General features: G+C 42.3%; 1 protein-coding gene across 3 annotated transcripts in view; it reads right to left on the bottom strand.

Moving 5' to 3' along the window:
- Window positions 1–19556, bottom strand: part of ezh2 (enhancer of zeste 2 polycomb repressive complex 2 subunit) — a 97244-nt gene that overhangs the window by 38902 nt on the left and 38786 nt on the right. For all 3 annotated transcript variants that reach the window (XM_080209272.1, XM_080209265.1, XM_080209257.1), the window contains 3 exons: window positions 17105–17207; window positions 14808–14971; window positions 4736–4827 (listed from right to left, as the gene is read on the bottom strand). In XM_080209272.1, the coding sequence (XP_080065398.1) occupies window positions 4736–4827; window positions 14808–14971; window positions 17105–17207 (359 nt within the window). The remainder of the gene's footprint in view (window positions 1–4735; window positions 4828–14807; window positions 14972–17104; window positions 17208–19556) is intronic.

The following is a 19556-nucleotide window of genomic DNA, read 5'->3' as shown; positions in this document are numbered from 1 at the left end:
AAGGAATGTAGTGGTAACTGGGGATAGTGTGGTTAAGGGTATTGACACTGTCTTTTGTCACAATGATAAAGAGCACAGAAGGGTGTGTTGTCTGCCTGGTGCTCGGGTCCAGGATGTCGCATCTGGGCTGCAGAGGAACCTGGAGTGGGAGGGTGAGAATCCGGTCGTTGTGGTAAATGTGGGTGCCAACGACATAGGCAAAATGCAAACTGAGGATCTGGAGAGGGAGTATGAAAAGCTGGGAATGGAATTAAAAAAGCAGAACCGACAAGGTGGTTATCTCTGGATTACTACTTGAACCGCGTGCAGATGGGCGTAGGGTAGATAGGATTAAAGAGGTGAATGGGTGGCTCACGGATTGGTGTGGGAGGAATGGTTTTGAATTTATGGGGCATTGGCACCAGTATTGGGGCAGGTGGGACCTGTTCAGGTGGGATGGTGTTGGTCTGAACCGTGCTGGGACCAGAGTCCCGGCGAATTGTATAACTAGGACTGTAGATTGGGCTTTAAACTAATTGGGGGGGAAAGAGGATGCGAGGGTAGGTGAAATTACAGGGTCTAAAGTAAAGGAGAGGGTACAGGTACAGGAAGAGGCCAAGGGTGTCCCAATACTAAAGGGAGTAGGGGGCATGAGTAAGGTTGGTAGCGTTCCTTCAAATAGGGTCCAGGTGAAGGCTGGGATGAAGACACTTTATCTGAATGCACGAAGCATTCGGAACAAAGTGAATGAGCTGGTGGCGCAGATCAGCACAAATGGATATGATATGGTGGCCATTACAGAGATGTGGTTGCAAGGTGACAGGGACTGGGAGCTGAATGTACAGGGGTATCAAGTGTTTAGGAAGGATAGACGGGAGGAAAAAGCAGGGGGAAGGGGTAGCTCTGCTGATTAAGGATAGTATCAGGGTGGTAGTAAGGGAAGATATAGGCGCCAAAGAGCAGAATGTGGAATCGTTGTGGGTGGAGATTAGGAACAGCAAGGGGAGGAAGACGCTGGTGGGTGTCGTCTATAGGCCCCCAAATAATGACCTGGAGGTGGGGCGGGCTATAAACGTGCAAATAAATGCTGCGTGCAGGAATGGTATGGCGATAATTATGGGGGATTTCAATCTACATATTGATTGGTCGACCCACGTTGGACACGGCGGGCTTGAGGAAGAGTTCTTGGAATGCTGCCGGGATAGTTTCCTTGAACAGTGTGTGTTGGAGCCGACGAGGGAGCTAGCTATCTTAAATCTGGTATTATGTAATGAGGCAGGTAGAATTAGAGACCTTGTTGTGAAGGATCCTCTTGGGAAGAGTGATCATTGTATGGTGGAGTTTCTGATGCAGATGGAGGAGGAGAAAGTAGGATCCCGGACCTGTGTCCTTTGTTTGAACAGAGGGGAGTATGATAGGATGAGAGAGGAATTGGCGAATGTAGATTGGGGGCGCAGATTGGGAGGTCGGTCTGCTGAGGGACAGTGGAGGATCTTTCTTGGTGCTCAGCAGAAATTTATTCCGATGGTAAAGAAGGATCGTAGGAGAAGAGGTAATCAGCCGTAGATAACGAAGGAGATAAAAGGAGAGTATTAAATTAAAAGTGATGTGTTTAGAGTGGCTAAGAGTAGTGGGTGAGAAGAGGATTGGGAGAGGTTTAAATATCAACAAAGAGTGACGAAGAAGTTGATAAAGAAAGGAAGGATAAACTATGAATCCAGGCTAGCGCTAAATATAAAAAAGGATAGTAAGAGTTTTTATAAATATATAAAAAGGAGAAGGCTGGCTAGGGTGAATGTTGGACCCTTAGAGGATGAGAGGGGGGATTTAGTGGTGGGGTATGAGGAAATGGCTGAGGCCTTGAATAACTTTTTTACTTTGGTCTTCACGGAGGAGGACGCGAATAGTTTGCCAGGTGTTAACGATGGAAAGATGGTAGGAGTGGAGGGCCTGAATGAGATCACTGTTACTAGAGAGGCAGTGCTCGACAGACTAGAGGGACTGATGGTGGACAAGTCCCCAGGACCGGACGGAATGCATCCAAGGGTTCTGAAGGAAATGGCAGGGGTGATAGTGGTGATTATTTTCCAAACCTCGCTGGATTCTGGAGAAGTGCCGGAAGATTGGAAAACGGCTAATGTTACGCCGCTGTTTAAGAAGGGTAGCAGGCAAAAGGCAGGGAATTATAGGCCGATTAGTTTAACGTCTGTTGTAGGAAAAATGCTTCAATCCGTAATCAAGGAGAAAATAGCGAGGCATCTTGAGAAGAATTGTTTGATAGAGCAGACGCAGCACGGTTTCGTTAAGGGGAAGTTGTGTCTGACGAATTTATTGGAATTCTATGAGGATGTGTCTAGTGCAGTGGATAGAGGGGAACCGGTGGATGTGGTGTTTCTCAATTTTCAGAAGGTGTTTGATAAGGTGCCGCACAAAAGGTTGTTACAGAAGGTTAGGGGGCACGGAGTTAGGGGGTAGGGTGTTAGCGTGGATAGGGGATTGCCTGTCAAATAGGAGGCAGAGAGTGGGTGTCAATGGGTGCTATTCGGATTGGCGGTTGGTGACTAGTGGAGTGCCCCAGGGATCGGCGCTGGGGCCTCAGCTATTTACCATTTATATAGATGATCTGGAGGAGGGAGCCGAGTGTAAGGTGTCGAAATTTGCTGATGACACAAAGATAAGTGGAACAGCAAATTGTGCGGAGGGTGTGGAAAGTCTGCAGAGGGATCTAGATAGGCTGAGCGAGTGGGCGAGGACCTGGCAGATGGAATACAATGTTGGCAAGTGTGACGTTATCCACTTTGGTAGGAATAATGGTAGGAAGGACTACTACTTACAGGGCAAAAAGCTGCAGCATGCTACGGTGCAGAGGGACCTGGGGTCCTTTTGCATGAGTCGCAAAAACCCAGCCTACAGGTGCAACAGGTGGTCAGGAAGGCAAATGGAATGCTGGCCTTTGTAGCGAGGGGGATTGAATATAAAAGTAGGGAGGTCTTGCTGCAACTGTACAGGGCACTGGTGAGGCCGCAGCTGGAGTACTGTGTGCAATTTTAGTCGCCGCACTTGCGCAAGGATATTTTGGCCTTGGAGGGAGTGCAGAGGAGGTTCACTAGGCTGATACCGGAGTTGAGGGGGTTGAGCTATAAGGAGAGGCTCAATAGACTGGGCTTGTACTCGTTAGAGTTTAGAAGGATGAGGGGAGATCTCATTGAGACATATATGATGATGAAAGGGATGGATAGGGTAGAGGTGGAGAGGTTCTTCCCGCTCAGAAAGGACAGCAGGACTAGAGGGCACAGCCTCAAGATAGGGGGGAGGGGCAGTTTAGAATGGAGTTGAGGAGGAACTTCTTCACTCAAAGGGTGGTGAATTTCTGGAATTCTCTGCCCGTTGAAGTGGTGGAGGCTACCTCGCTAAATATATTTAAGACGCGGGTAGATAGGTTTTTGGTAGGCAAGGGAATTAAGGGTTATGGGGAGAAAGCGGGAAAGTGGAACTGAGCCACTTCAGAACAGCCATGATCTTGTTGAATGGCGGGGCAGGCTCGAAGGGCTAGATGGCCTACTCCTGCTCCTATTTCTTACGTTCTTATGAAATGTTGTTTTGCTCTGATAATCCTTCAATCAAAGTATTTTCCCCCAGTTAAACCACTGGGGCATGGCCTTGTGTTAAAAACAGAATCCAGGTTGGGATTTTCAAGTCAATCCTCCACAGTAGCCATAACATTTATTATATCAACTTAGTAAAGTTATAGATTTAAGTTAACTTTAAAAAAGATAACTTGATTCAACATTAGAATATTACAATCCGTAGCTGGTCCTTCAGCAAGAATGCATTTAATTTAAAAGACAGCCAGCAGTAAATGTACCATATCGTAAAGCTAAACAGACAACTGCCAGAAATACGCCAAGTTCCATATCCCAGGATCCAATGATACTTTCAACTTAGATTTTACAAAAAAAACCAGCTTGGAGTTGAAATGAAATTATTCACAGAGAAACAGACATAAATGAAGTAACTTGCTAAATATGTTAACCATTAGATATCTGATGCAAACAGATCACATGATGGTTTGTGTGTTTGTCCAAATTTAAGTCACATCTTGGTCAATGAATCCCTGTAATAGTAAATAGTAAAAAGCTGCAAACAGCTGAAGTTCAATTGTGTCTGGATTGGGACCAAATCTCTTAGAAATGCTAGTTTCAAAACCATTTCTGGAGAGTAAAACACATGCACCAATCTGATGATGCTGATAAGGCCAGGATATTCCCCATTGAAATGCCTTTTATATGTTAATGCACTATTTATGAACTCATGATATGGAATTCATATACAATTTAAGGTAGTACAATCAAAGGGAGGGAAGGTGTTCGCATCAATCATTGTCAAGGTGTGATCTTTGTACCCCAACAAGTGTGTTTAGGGACACAGATACAACTTGGAAGGATAGCCATGGGCAGAATTGATCACCCACACTGATAGGAACATACTTTGGGTTATAGTCAAGATGGTAACCATTTGAAAATTGAAATTAAAAGGGTAACAGCATTTGAGAGTATTGAGTGAAATTCAAAGGAGCAGGGTACTGACATTTGTAAATTATCAGTGGTATAACAAAGAGTTAAAGATTAGAGTTGTACTGAATTGTGAGCCTTGAATATTTTATCCCAAATGGATGGGTTCAGCTTGGAATTTTGCATGTAACAGGGGAGGTGTAGGTTTATCTATGTATGTTAACTGGGGTGGGAAAGGCTCCTACCAGAAACAAACAGCAGTCTTGTCCACATTGTTCTGTCTCTGCTCTGGTCTCAGGTGTCTTGCGTTTGTACGTGTTAGGAGTAGCATGGAAAGCTGCATCAAAAATAAGTTCAGCATCAAGAGAATACCTTGAGAAGTTTTAATATAGTTACTCTATACCAAATTCTTACTAAATTAACCAGATTTTACCAAAACTAATCAACTTTTTCCTAAAAAGGCATGGCATGACTAGCATCACATCAATGGTTCACAATAGGAAGGCTAATCCAAAGAACTAAAAATCAGGTTAATTTTCATTTACATCAATGTCATTAGAATTTTAACAAGCAAGTCAGCTGCCCCCCTCCTCCCTTTTCATAAAGAAGCCTAACAAAATATTTTCTGCTTCCCACCAAAACAATTCAATTGTAAGGGGAATAGACAGGCATTTCTGTAGCCGCCAATGAGACTCTAGAATAGTATGTTGCCTCCCTAGTGCTAGGGTAAGGATGTCTTGGAGTGGCTACAGGACATTCTGAACGGGGAGGGCGAGCAGTCAGTGGTCGTAATACACATTGGTATAAATGACATAGGTTTAAAAAAAAAAGGATGAGGTCTTAAAAGCAGAATATAGGGAGTTAGGAAGAAAGTTACAAAATCAGACCTCAAAGATAGTGATCTCAGGATTACTACCAGTGCCATGTGCTAGTCAGAATAGAAATGAGAGGATATGTCAGATAAATACGTGGCTGGAGAGATGGTGTCAGGGGGAGGCTTTCAGACTCCTGGGGCATTGGGACCGGTTCTGGGGGAGGTAGGACTGATATTCTAGAGGGAGTGCTTGCTAGAGCACTGGGGAGGACTTAAACTAATATGCCAGGGGATGAGAACCTATGTAAGGAGTCTGAGAAGGAGGGAGCAAAATGTGAGGAGAATGTTCCAACTACATCAAAAATCAGGAAAAAATATTAAAAAGGAAGAACTCAGGAGGCGTTATTAATGGAAGTGTTAGAATTCAAAAAGAAGGTACAAAAACTAACATAAGGGCACTTTATCTGAATGCTTGTAGCATTTAAGACAAGGTAAAAAAAGAATTGACAGCACAAATCATTGCGGAAGAGTATGATTTGGTGGCCATTACAGAGACATGGTTGCAGGATGGTCATGACGGAGTTAAATATCTAGGGGTATTAAGACTGTTTGGAGGGACCAACAGGAAGGTAAGGGAGATGGTGTAGCTGATTTTTAAGGATGACATCAGGGCGGTAGTGAGAGATGACAGGTTCTATGGAAAAAGGTTGAATCTGTTTGGGTGGAAATTAGAAATACTAAGGAGAAAAAGTCACTGATAGGTGTAGTCTATAGGCCACCAAATAATGACATCATGGTGGGTTGAGAAATAAACAAAGAAATGACTAATGCATGTAAAAATAGTACAGCAACTATGATAGATTTTAATCTACATATCAATTGGTCAAACCAGGTCAGTCAGGGCAGCCTTGAGGAGGAGTTCATGGAATGTATCCGCTATAGCTACCTTGAACAGTATGCAACGGAACCTACAAGGGAGCATGCAAGAAATCCTAGATCTGGTCTTGTGTAATGAGATGGGAATAATTAACGGTCTTGCAGTTAGGGATCTTCTTGGAAGAAGTGATCACAGTATGGTTGAATTTAAATTACAGATAGAGTGTGAGAAGGTAAAATCCAATACCAGTGTCTTGTGCTTAAACAAAGGAGACTACAAAGGGATATGGGAGGAGATGGCTAAGGTAGACTGGGAGCAAAAACTTTATGGAGAGATAATTGAGGAACAATGGAGAACTTTCAAAGTGGTCTTTCACAGTGCTCACCAAAAGTATATACCAGTGATAAGGAAGGACTGTAGAAAAAGAGATAAATCAGCCATGGATATCGAAGGAAATAAGGGAGAGTATTAAATTGAAAGAAAATGCATACAAAGTGGCAAAGATTAGTGGGAACCTGGAGGATTGGGAAATCTTTACAGGTCAGCAGAAAGCCACGAAAAAAAACTATAAAGAAAAGTAAGATGGATTATAAGAGTAAACTAGCTCAGAATATACGAACATAACAAAAGTTTCTACAAATATATAAAACAAGTGGCCAAACTAAACATTGGTCCTTTAGAGGATGAGAAGGGGATGCAATAACTAGAAATGAGAAAATGGCTGAGGCATCGAACAAGTATTTTGGGTCGGTCTTCACAGTGAAGACACCAGGAACATGCCAAAAACTGATGATAGGAAGGCTATGGCAGGTGAGAACCTAGAAATTATCACAAAAGAGGTAGTGTTGGTCAAGTTACTGGGGCTAAAGATAAACAAGTCCCTGGTCCTGATGGAATGTATCCCAGGATACTAAAAGAGATGGCGGGAGCAATAGCAAATGCACCAGTGGTAATTTACCAAAATTAGCTGGACTCTGGGGTGGTTCCAGCAGATTGGAAAACAGCAAATGTGATGCCACTGTTTAAAAAAGGAGGTAGACAAAAGGCAGATAACTATAGGCTGGTTAGTTTAACTGCTGTAGTAGGGAAAATACTTGAATCTATCATCAAGGAAGAAACAGTGAGACATCTGGATATAAACTGTCTCATTGATAATACGCAGCATAGGTTCATGAAGGGAAGGTCATGTTTGACTACTTTGGTGGAATTCTTTGAGAACATTATATGTGCAATGGGGATCCTGTGGATATGGTATATCTGGATTTCCAGAAGGCATCTGACAAGGTGCCACACCAAAGACTGCTACATGAGATAAAGGTGCATGGTGTTATGGGTAATTAGCACGGGTAGAGGACTGGTTGACTAACAGAAAATAAAGAGTGGGGATAAATAGGTGTTCTTCTGTTTGGCGATCAGTGATTAGTGGTGTGCCTTGAGCATCAGTGTTGGGGCCACAATTGTTGACAATTTATATAGATGATTTGGAGTTGGGGATCAAATGTAGTGTGTCAAAATTCACAGATGACACTAAGATGAGTGGAAGAGCAAAGTATGCAGAGGACATTGAAAGTCTGCAAAGGGATACAGATAGTCTAAGCGAGTGAGCGAGAATCTGGCAGACAATGTTGGTAAATGTGAAGTCATCCATTTTGGTAGCAACATTAGCAAAATGGACTATTATTTAAAATGGTAAAAAACTACAGCATCTGCTATGCAGAGAGACCTGGGTGTCCTTCTGTAAGAATCTCAAGGAGTTGGTTTGCAGGTGCAGCAGGTAATTAAGACAGCAAATGTAATTTTGTTCTTCATTGCTAGAGGGATGAAGTTTAAAAACAGCGAGGTTATGTAGCAGCTGTATAAGGTGCTGGTGAGGCCATACCTGGAGTACTGTATAGTTTTGGTCTCCTTACTTGAGAAAGGATATACTGACACTGGAGGGGATGCAGAGATTCATTAGGTTGCTTCCAGAGTTGAGGGGACTGCTTATGAGGAGAAATTGAATAGACTGGGGCTTTGCTCATCAGAATTCAGAAGAATGAGGGGAGATCTTATTAGAAATATATAAGATTATGAAGGGAATAGATAAGATAGAAACAGGGAAGTTGTTTCCACTGGTGGGTGAAACCAGAACTAAGGGGGCATAGCTTCAACATAAGGGAAAGCAGATTTAGGACTGAGTTGAGGAGGAACTTCTTCACACAAAGGGTTGTGAATCTGTGGAATTCCCTGTCCAATGAAGCAGTTGAGGCTACCTCATTGAATGTTTTTAAGGCAAGGATAGATAAATTCTTGAACAGTAAAGGAATTAAAGGTTATGGTGAGCAGGCAGCTAAGCGGAGCTGAGTCCACAAAAAGATCAGCCATGATCTTATTGACTGGCAGAGCAGGCTCAAGGGGCCAGATGGTCTACTCCTGCTCCTTGTTCTTATGTAAAAAAGTGTGGTATGATAGTGGCAGGAAAGTGCTGGGATTTAAAACAAGACTCTCGCCAAACTCTTTAATATTTAGAGTAGCTAAGAGTAGTGGGTGAGAAGAGGATTGGGAGAGGTTTAAATGTCAACAAAGATTGACAAAGAAGTTGATAAGGAAGGGTAGGAGAAACTATGAAGCTGGGCTAGCGCTTAATATAAAAAAGGATAGCAAGAGTTTTTATAAATATATAAAAAGGAAGAGGCTGGCTAGGGTGAACGTTGGTCCTTTAGAGGATGAGAAAGGGGACCTAGTGGTAGGGGATGGGGATATGGCTAAGGTATTGAATAACTTTTTTGTTTCTGTCTTCACGGAGGAGGACGTGAATAATTTGCCGGGTGTTAGCGATGGAAAGGTGGTAGGACTGGAGGGTCTTAATGACATTACTGTTACTAGAGAGGCGGTGCTCGACAGACTGGAGGGGCTGATTGTGGACAAGTCCCCAGGACCGGATGGAATGCATCCGAGGGTTCTGAAAGAAATGGCGGAGGTGATAGTGGATGCCTTGGTGGTTATTTTCCAGACGTCGCTGGATTCCGGGGAAGTGCCGGATGATTGGAACACGGCTAATGTTACGCCGTTGTTTAAGAAAGGTGCCAGGCAAAAGGCGGGGAATTATAGGCCGGTTAGTTTAACGTCTGTGGTAGGTAAAATGTTAGAATCTGTCATTAAGGAAGAAATTGCGAGGCATCTTGAAGGGAATTGCTTGATAGAGCAGACGCAGCACGGTTTCATTAAAGGGAAGTCGTGTCTGACAAATTTACTGGAGTTCTATGAGGATGTGTCTAGGGCGGTGGATAGAGGAGAGCCGGTGGATGGGGTCTTTCTAGATTTTCAGAAGGCGTTTGACAAAGTGCCTCACAAGAGGTTATTGCAGACGGTCGAGGGACATGGAGTTGGGGGTAGGGTGTTAGCGTGGATAGAGGATTGGTTGTCAAATAGGAGGCAGAGAGTGGGGGTCAACGGGTGCTATTCGGATTGGCGGATGGTGACTAGTGGAGTGCCCCAGGGGTCGGTTGATGGATTTTTGATAGGAGAGGGGATTAAGGGTTATGGGGAGAGGGCGGGAAAGTGGAACTGAGCCACGACAGATCAGCCATGATCTTATTGAATGGCGGGGCAGGCTCGAAGGGCTGGATGGCCTACTCCTGCTCCTATTTCTTATGTTTTACTGTAGAGTAGTTCTGGGGATAGGAAAAAGACTATCAGAGTAAAGAGAAAATAATTTGAATATTGCTGAAAAGAGAGACATGTTCCTGATATTTTCATCCTGCTCTTGGCACAAGTTTGTTTTTCACTAATAGGATGCAGCCATCAGTCCATAAAAACATTCTGCCTATCCTATAATCGAGAAATAGGGTACGAATTTGCCAATCTTGCGCTCAATTAGGTTATGCTTGCTCAACTCCAAAACGTCAATGGGTTGTTGCAATTGCGTGAACGGCAGCTCTTACTGAACATTCCTGAGCGTGCTAACTGCACTAACAAATCTAAGATAATCAGTCAAGCTTGAGATGTGGCTCATTTATGTTAATTAGGAGCCACGTATATACATCCACAGGATCCCATTCACTGCAAACAAAAGAAATCATTCAAACCTTGTGCTTTTCTTCGCATTTACTTGGGTGGAGATGGGCGGGTGGAGAAAAAGATCTCCATTGCAACATCTCGATCAGAGTCAACCTGTCAACCAACTAATCAGCAATTTTTTTGCCTATGGTATAAACTCTGATAATTTGAAATTTGGCATTCTTACATTTGTTCTGATAAGTCTGTTTTCAGCTACAGTCAAGAAATTAATTTAGTTAATGAATCTGGGTTAAATAGCTGTTGGATAAAATGTAAGCAAAAGTATGGCACTAGCATAATCTATAAACAATAGCTGAATCAGGACTGCTACACGTAGTATGCATGATGTGGACCTGCCTGGATTCTTATCATGCAGGGTGAACACATATACATAGTCATGAAATCTACAACGTTTGTATTCCTTCAGCATGAAATTGCAACCTCAATAATCAAATCATACATACTCTGCAACGTTTTGGAGGAAGGATTTTTCCCAGATCAATTGTTTCAGAGGCTGTAACCCATATGTTACTGGAATTAAAGGAGTACTGAAGAATCATATAGATTAAAACATTTCTCTCCACACATGCTGCCAAAAATGCTAAATTTTCCTAGCTGCTGTTTTTATTTCTGATCTCTGACATCTGCCGTATTTTGTTTTTATGTAAATAGTACAGGAGATTAGGTGACTACTGGGAGACCAGGTACAAAGCAACACATAGGGTAGGAACCTAAAGACATTTTGGATAGGTGCAGAAAGAATAGGGTTGTTGTAGTGGGAGATTTTAATCTTCCTGGAGTGGATTGGAAGGTGCCTACAGCTGGGGGTTCGGATGGGGAGGAATTTGTAAAATGCGTGCTGGAAGGTCCTTGGAGCAGTACGTTACAAGCCCGACTAGGGAGGGGGCTATACTGGATTTAGTTTTGGGTAATGAGCCGGGTCAGGTGGTTGAGGTTGCAGTGGGTGAACATGTGGCTAATAGTGACCACAAGTCTGTCTACTTTAGGATAATGGAAAAAGATGAGCGCTGTCCGAAGGGGAGGGTGCTAAACTGGGGGAAGGCAAGTTATAGCCAGATTAGGCATGAGCTGATGGATACTGATTGGGAGAGGCTGTTTGCGGGTAAGTCCACGGTTGGCAAGCGGGAGGCTTTCAAGGGAAAACTGAAAAGGTTGCAGGAAAGATATGTGCCAGTTAAGCGGAAGGATGGGAAAGGTAGGATTAGAGAGCCGTGGATTACAGGGGATATTGAGGACTTGGTCAGGAAGAAGAGAGAGGCACACGTTAGGTCTAAGCAACTGGGAACGGAGACAGCACTGGAGGAATATAGAGAGAGTAGGAGGGAGCTCAAAAGGGGAGTTAGAAGGGCGAAAAGGGGGCATGAAATGGCTTTGGTGGATAGGATTAAGGAAAATCCAAAGGCATTTTACTCTTATATTAGGAACAAAAGGGTGGTTAGAGGGAAAATCGGTCCTCTTAGGGACAAAGGAGGGGAACTGTGCTTAGAGTCTGAGGGAATGGGGGAGATCCTGAATGGATACTTTGCGTCGGTATTCATGAAGGAGAGGGGCTTGGCGTCTCGTACTGTCTTGGAGGGAGCTGTAGACTAGTTGAAAGAAATATCCATTACGAGGGAGGAAGTGTTAGGGTTTTTAGGCAGCATAAAATCTAAAACCTCTGGGGCCTGATGGCATTTATCCCAGGCTGCTTAGGGAGGTGAGAGATGAAATTGCTGGGCCTGTGATGCAAATCTTTGTCTCTTCTTTGGACACAGGTGAGGTCCCAGAGGATAGCAAATGTGGTACCGCTGTTTAAAAAGGGCAGAAGGGATAACCCTGGTAATTATAGGCCGGTGAGTTTGATGTCAGTGGTAGGGAAGTTGTTGGAAAAAATTCTTAGGGATAGGATGTATACGCATTTGGAGCGTTGCGATCCGATTAGGGATACACAGCATGGCTTTGTTAAGGGGAGGTCTTGCCTTACGAATATGGTAGAACTTTTTGAGGTGACAAAAACGGTTGACGAAGGACGAGCCGTTGATGTTGTCTATATGGATTTCAGTAAGGCGTTTGACAAAGTCCCTCATGGTAGGTTGGTTGCAAAGGTTAAGGCTCATGGAATACAGGGACAAGTATCTAGATGGATTGAAAACTGGCTAGGTAACAGGAGACAGAGTAGTAGTGGAAGGGTCCTTTTCTAGCTGGAGGTCTGTCACCAGTGGTGTGCCACAGGGCTCAGTACTGGGACCTCTTCTATTCATTATATATACAAATGACTTGGAAGAGGGCGTACATGGTGTGATCAGCAAGTTTGCAGGATTGGCGGACAGTGAGGTAGAAATGCAGAGGGACCTGGGAGTGCAAGTGCACAAGTCTTTGAAGGTGGCAACACAGGTGGAGAAGGTTGCGAAGAAAGCTTATGGTATGCTAGCCTTTATAGGAAGGGGTATAGAGTACAAGAGCTGGCGTCTAATGCTACAGTTGTACAGAACGTTGGTTAGACCGCATTTGGAGTACTGCGTCCAGTTCTGGTCATCTTACTACCGGAAGGACGTGGAGACCCTGGAGAGAGTGCAGAGGAGGTTTCCCAGGATGATGCCTGGCATGGAAGGACTGGGTTATGAGGAACGATCGGATAAATTGGGGCTGTTTTCCTTAGAAAAACAGAGATTAAGGGGGGATCTAATAGAGGTGTATAAAATAATGAAGGGTATAGATACAGTAAACAGTGGCAGGCTTTTTCCTAGATTGGAGACAAATATCACGAGGGGCCACAGGCTTAAGGTGAGTGGGGAGAGGTATAATTTGGATGCTAGAGGGAGGTTTTTCCACACAGAGGGTTGTGGGGGTATGGAATGCACTACCAAGTGAGGTGGTGGAGGCAGGCACGCGGGACTTGTTTAAGGTTTACTTAGATAGACACATGAGCGAAATAGGGATGGAGGGTTATAGGAGACTGTTTTAAATAAGGATCAGAGCCTCGGGATGTTCCTGGAAAGCAACTGTTACATGTGTTGATGTTTTTCTCTTTTACTCCGCAGGTGCATCGGTCCACCTTGTTGTCTAACGAGGGGCATGCACATGGTGGGTCGTGCGTGGGCTGCTCTTGAAAGTTCGAGAGCAGCCTAGTACTTTGCATCGTTCTTGTATGCTTAAAACTGAACCAGCAGATGGGCACCACAACAGCTCATTGACTATCACTGTTTGCTGTGCAGATACATGGATTTGGGCCAGTGTCTGTGGAAGTTTGCGCATTCTCCCTGCGGTTGCGTGGGTTTCCTCCGGGTGCTCCGGTTTCCTCCCACACCGCAAAGATGTGCTCTTAGGCTGATTGGTTTAACAAATTGTCCCTAAATTGTTCACCCCTTAATCTGGTTTCCAATGGGGGTACCGTAAACATAGACATGGGTCAAGGGTGGAGGAGGAAAAACACATTGTTAAGATGGCGGCACAGGCTTGTTGGGCCGAAGGGCCTGTTTCCCGTGCTGTGTTGTTCTTTGTATCTATCTCAAAACTAGATTTGTTCAAAATGTACCTGTTTACATACTGTGGATAGGGATAAGGAGGATGATACAATTTTGGGTTATTAGGAGCAACTACAAGGCACTGGGGAGCAAGTAGAAGTATAGAATTATTGAATGGTTACAGCAGAGGAGGTTGTCATTCAGCCTGTTGTGTCCCTATAAAGCTTTCTCCAAGAGAAACTCAGCAAGTCCACTCCCTGCCTTTTCTCCAATGCAAATGTTCTCTTCAGATATTTACCCAATTCCCTTTTAAAAGCCATAATTGAATCTGACTCAACCACACTACATATCTTAACCACAGTGCTTAAAAAGGTTTTTTGGTCTTTGGTTCTTTTGTCATTCACCTTAAATTGGGGTCTACTAGCTCTCAATCATACAATACAAACGGAACAGCTTCACATCTCATGTAACGAAGTTCTTGGAGCAACTCTCAAATCTTTTTCATACCTTCTCCAACGTATTCACATTTTTCCAGAAGTGTAGTGCCCATTATTATTAGAGTACAGATGAGACCAAATCTATTCCAAATCTTTATTTTTTAAATTAAAATATCATCATAACTTCTTTGCTTTTATACTTTATGCCCCTTATTTAGGATTGCACTTTAATGCCCCTTAAGTGGACACTTCATTCATGAGAAGTAATTCTTGACTCCTTATCCGTTTTCCAACTGAATAACCTTTAATCCCCAAGCTAACTTTCACAGCCGTGTTACCCTGGAGATTGCTTCCTCAAGCCAAAGGTAGGTGAATTTTCCAGCTTCATTTAAACCCTAGTCTCATCATTTCAGCCATGAATAATGAAATAGGATTTTATAAATGTGTTTTATACTAAATTACCTCATAAGCCATCTGTTGTCCTTTATATTTTTAAAAAATGATATATTATACCATGTCAACCTGGTCAGTACTCTAATCCCACAAAAATGTTCATCAAATTCACGTTTATTTTACTTATGGCGCACCCCTTTGTAATGCAATATTTTGAGAAAGCTGCATAAATTATACATATAAGAATCGTTAGTGATAATCAGACACGTCAACCAATACAATAATCGTACTCACGATGTAGGAAACAGTCATATTTAAAGCAACGCCTACAGAACAGAGTATGGAATGAGTGCAAGCTCTGTTCACGTTGAACCGATTTGGCATTTGGTCCATCAATATTTGGTGTACACTCTGGAGGAAGTGCGCCAGGAAGTTGCTGTTCTGTCAATTCTTTGTACCTTTAACAAAAAAAAACAGAAAAGTTACATTCATTGTCATTTTTTGACTTCTAGGAGAGTTCCCACCAATATTCTTAAAATGTAATCCCAGGTTTACAGCATTTGAATCAATGCATAAACATTTAGCCAGATGATTGGATGACTCAGTTTTGTTCTGAAGATATTAAATTACACAAAACCAAAATAATATAAATTATTGATAAGTTTGCAAGGATAGAACACCATGTTACCACTGCAGGCATTCTGTCAGGTGGGAGACCTTTATATTTAAATTGTGTCCCCCTTCTAGTCTCTACCATAAGAGGGAAAACATCCTTTTAGTAACCACTGTCAAGTTCCCTATTCAAGTTTCAACAAGATAACTTTTCATCCTTCTCAACTCCAGGAGATAACAGCCAAACCTGTCCAAACTTTCCCCACAAGATAACCCAAACCCCAGTTACCAGTCAAATAAACTTTCTCTGATCTGCTGCTAAAGTGTTATATCCTTCCTTAAGAGACAAAAATGTTACACTGTACTCCAGATGTAGTCTCACCAACATCCAGTACAACATCCCTCTTTCATATTTTATTCTCCTTATAATAAATAAAATTCCACTTGCCTCCCTAATCAATTGAGATGGTTGGAGAGGATCACTGCATGGCATGCACATTACTTGCCATTTACCAGTCCATGCCAGAATATTGTTCAGGCTTTGTTATATGCAGGCACTGACTGCTTCAGTATCTGGAGTTGCTGAACACTGCAGCCTTTGATTTTTATGTTAGAATGAAGATTACTGATGAAGGAACTGAAGATAGTTGCATTTCGGACACTATCCAGGAGAAACTTCTGAAATGTTGTCCTGGGATCAAGATGAATATGACTTCAATCATTGGGGAGTATTCCAACTCCTGTTGACTTCAATTTTGCCCACGGCTCCTTGATGCCACACTATCAAATTCTACCCAGATGGTAAGATTACTCAATTTCACCTTACTTCTTGGCATTCAATTTTTTTTTCCCTATTTGGAGTAAAGCTGTAATGAGGTCTGGAGAACCAAAATTGAGAGCAAGTTGAAGTTCTGCCTAATAGGATTATTGATGATGCCTTCTATTATAGTAATGAAGATTAATTGGGTGTATAATGCTGGGGTGGTACTTGGCCAAATTGGATCTGAACTACTTTTTGTGGTAAGAAGTCTGACAACACCAGGGTAAAGTCCAACAGGGTTATTTGGTAGCAAACTACCAAATAAACCTGTTGGACTTTGTTTGCTACCAAATAAACTTGTTGGACTTTAACCTGGTGTTGTAAGACTTCTTACTGTGTTTACCCCAGTCCAACACCGGCATCTCTACATCATGACTATTTTTTGTGGACAGGACATACTTGTGCAATTTTTCACATTGTTGGGCAGATGCCAGTGTTGCATTGGAAAAATGTAACCAGATGTACAACTAGTTCTGGCGCACGAGCACAACTCGTTATAGTCAGGGTCCATAACCACCCACTCTGTGGTTGATAGATTGTTTAGTTGCCTATAGCACGTTGGTTCTGCTACTTAGCATGCCCGTGAGCCTATGTTGTAATGTCGCCAGACACAGGAAATTTCTTGTAGGAATTTAGATCGCAATGTTCAAAGTTTCACTGCTTGGACCTTACTACCACTGGATTATTAAAAATTATTTAATTGTTTCTGTTAAGCGTCCAAATTTTTTTTAAGTTAAACTGATAGGAGTCTTTTGGGGTAGCATGATGGCACAGTGGTTCATTCATTGCTGCCTCAGTGCCAGGGACCTGGGTTCAGTTCCAGGATTGGGTCACTGTCTATGGAGTCTGCATGTTCTCCATGTCTACGTGGATTTCCTTCAAAGCTCCAGTTTCCTCCCACAGTCTGAAAGACATGCTGGTTAGGTGAACTGGCCATGCTAAATTCTCCCTCGGTGTACCTGAATTGACACTGGAGTGTAGCGACTGGGGGATTTTCACAGTAACTTCATTGCAGTGTTAATGTGAGCCTACTTGTGACACTAGTAAGTAAATAAATTTCAATTTGCATTCACTTTCAAGAATCTACTGTACATAACTAAAAAACGTGCAGAATGGAAATTCTTACATAAATTCTATGCAAAAACTCTTAAGTACTTACTTTTCTTTGAGTTCTTCTGGTGTACCTTTGTCTGGGAACATGGATGAAATTGCTTCAAATATCTTGTCACATGGCTTTTTCTTTCCTTCATCACATTCTTTAACTGTAAATATATGGAATCAATGATTGCAGATATGAAATATCATAGAATTCCCTACATGCAGAAATGGGCCATTTGGCCTAGGGAGTCTGCACCGACCACAATCCTACCTGGACCCCTATTCCCATAACCCCACATATTTACCCTGCTAAATCCCTAACACTAGGGACAATTTAGCAAGGCCAAATCAACCTAACCCACACATCTTTGGACTGTGGGAGGAAATAGCAATGAAGATTTAATAACATCTAAAGTATATCACTCACTTTATAAATTAAGGATATGATTATATGGTTAACATATAATCAAGGTGAATCTCTGGAATTCTCTGCCCTTTGAAGTGGTGGAGGCTACCTCGCTAGATATATTTAAGTCACGGGTAGATAGGTTTTTGGTAGGCAAGGGAATTAAGGGTTATGGGGAGAAAGTGGGAAAGTGGAACTGAGCCACTTCAGATCAGCCAGGATCTTATTGAATGGCGGGGCAGGCTCGAAGGGCTAGATGGCCTACTCCTGCTCCTACTTCTTATGTTCTTAAGAGTAAATCCACAATCAAATGGAGACAACAAGTCTATACCAGAATTGAATGTTTAAAAAAAACTCATTCAAAAATCAGCAGATACTTTAGAAAGAAACTAACATTATCTTACTTGCTGCTTCAGGACAATCTCAAATCCTTCAGTAACAAACCTGCTTTCCAAACTGTAGGATTTGCAACAGAAACTGCATTTGGCTGCTGCATAAAATCAAGGTGCCAGAGATATCTGGATCCACCAACCGCTACCTCCCTGAACACATTTAGAGTTTGTTCTCCTTTATCTGAATGATTACAACATTTCAAAACTATTTCCCCATTAGATTTCCATCTGTCACACATTTTTTTCTATGCTGGTTCTTACACCATACACCCAAATTTATTTCTAAGAAACAAACTTTTCAAAGACAGTTTTTTTTAAATTTAAAAAAATTTTAGGGCTGAGCAATGCTGACACAGTCACATATTCTCCTTCCCTGGTGGCCTTTAGTATTCTTTGCACTATCATATGCTCCTTTTGTTCATTTGAACTTAAGTCAATTATCATATGCTATTCGTCAGTGCATTTGGAGTTTTTTTTATACTGTAGAAAATGAATATATCATATTTGAAAGCTTCTCACTTCTCAGCTTTCAGACAATTAATTAAATTATTTGATTTGGTAGCCTTCATAACCTAAAGACATCTGAAAATATTTCACAGCCAATGAAGTTCTGGTGAAATATAGTCCTTGCAATGCAAGGAAAAACAGCTGCCAAATTTGCACACAAATAACACAAGCTTTATCTGGCCCAGGTAAATCTTGGAATCAAAGGTTGGCAGGCAAAACTGCTATGGGACAATGGAGATTGCTCAAGTACAGCTGAGCTATATTGTCGTAAGAGAGAAAGATGGTACAAACAAAGCCAGTGTTCTCTCGTTAGCAAGAAAGATAGATGAAATAGAAAAGGGTGAAACCCAACAAAATGGGATTCAAACATTAACATTGGACATACGGAAGATGTTAGAAGCCATTATTAAAGATGTTATAGCAGTGCATTGGGAAAAATTCAGGCAGAAGCAACATGGTTTTGAGAAAGGGAAATCATGTTTAACCAAGTTATTGGAATTTTTTTTAGGAACCATGTACTGTGAATAAAGCGGAACCTTCGATTTCCAGAAGGCATTTGATAAGGTACCACACAAAAGCCTATGGCATAAAATAAAAGTTCATAGTTTGGGGGTAACATAATCGGCATGATAAAAGATCAGCTAGCTAACAGGAAAGTGTTGACATTAATTGAAGTTTTTCTGCTTGGCATGTGGTGTGCAACAGGGATCAATGCTGGGGCCTCAACTTTTTACAATTTATATAATTGAGTTGGATGAAGGCACTGAAAGTACAGTTGCTAAATTTGCAGATGACAGGAGAGTAAATTGTGAAGAGGACATGAGGCTACAAAGCAACCACAATCAGTAATGATAAGCAATAAAATCTCCTCCATGATTATCCTCAACACCAGTGCCCTGCAAGGCTGTGTCCTCAACCCTTTACTATACACCTGATACACTTATGACTTCATAGCCAAATTTCACTCCAACTCCATTTTCAAGTTTGCTGACGACATCGGTGGGGGGTGGGTGGGTGGGGGGGAGAGAAGGTGTGTGCATGCGTGTGGTGGCGTTGTCAAACTAGTGTTTCAACAATAATCTCTCCTTTAATGTCCTTAACACAAAAGGGATAGTCATTGACTTCAGGAGCATAGTGGATGCTATGTCCCTGTCTGTGCTTTATATGCTCTGTCTGAGGCCAGAACTCTCCATTCACCTGACGAAGAG

This window comes from Carcharhinus amblyrhynchos, chromosome 2 (assembly GCF_965287045.1).
Source record: "Carcharhinus amblyrhynchos chromosome 2, sCarAmb.v2.hapA, whole genome shotgun sequence".
Lineage (NCBI taxonomy): Eukaryota > Metazoa > Chordata > Chondrichthyes > Carcharhiniformes > Carcharhinidae > Carcharhinus > Carcharhinus amblyrhynchos.
Note: the sequence above shows the minus strand (reverse complement) of the source record. Positions and strands in the feature narration are given on the sequence as shown.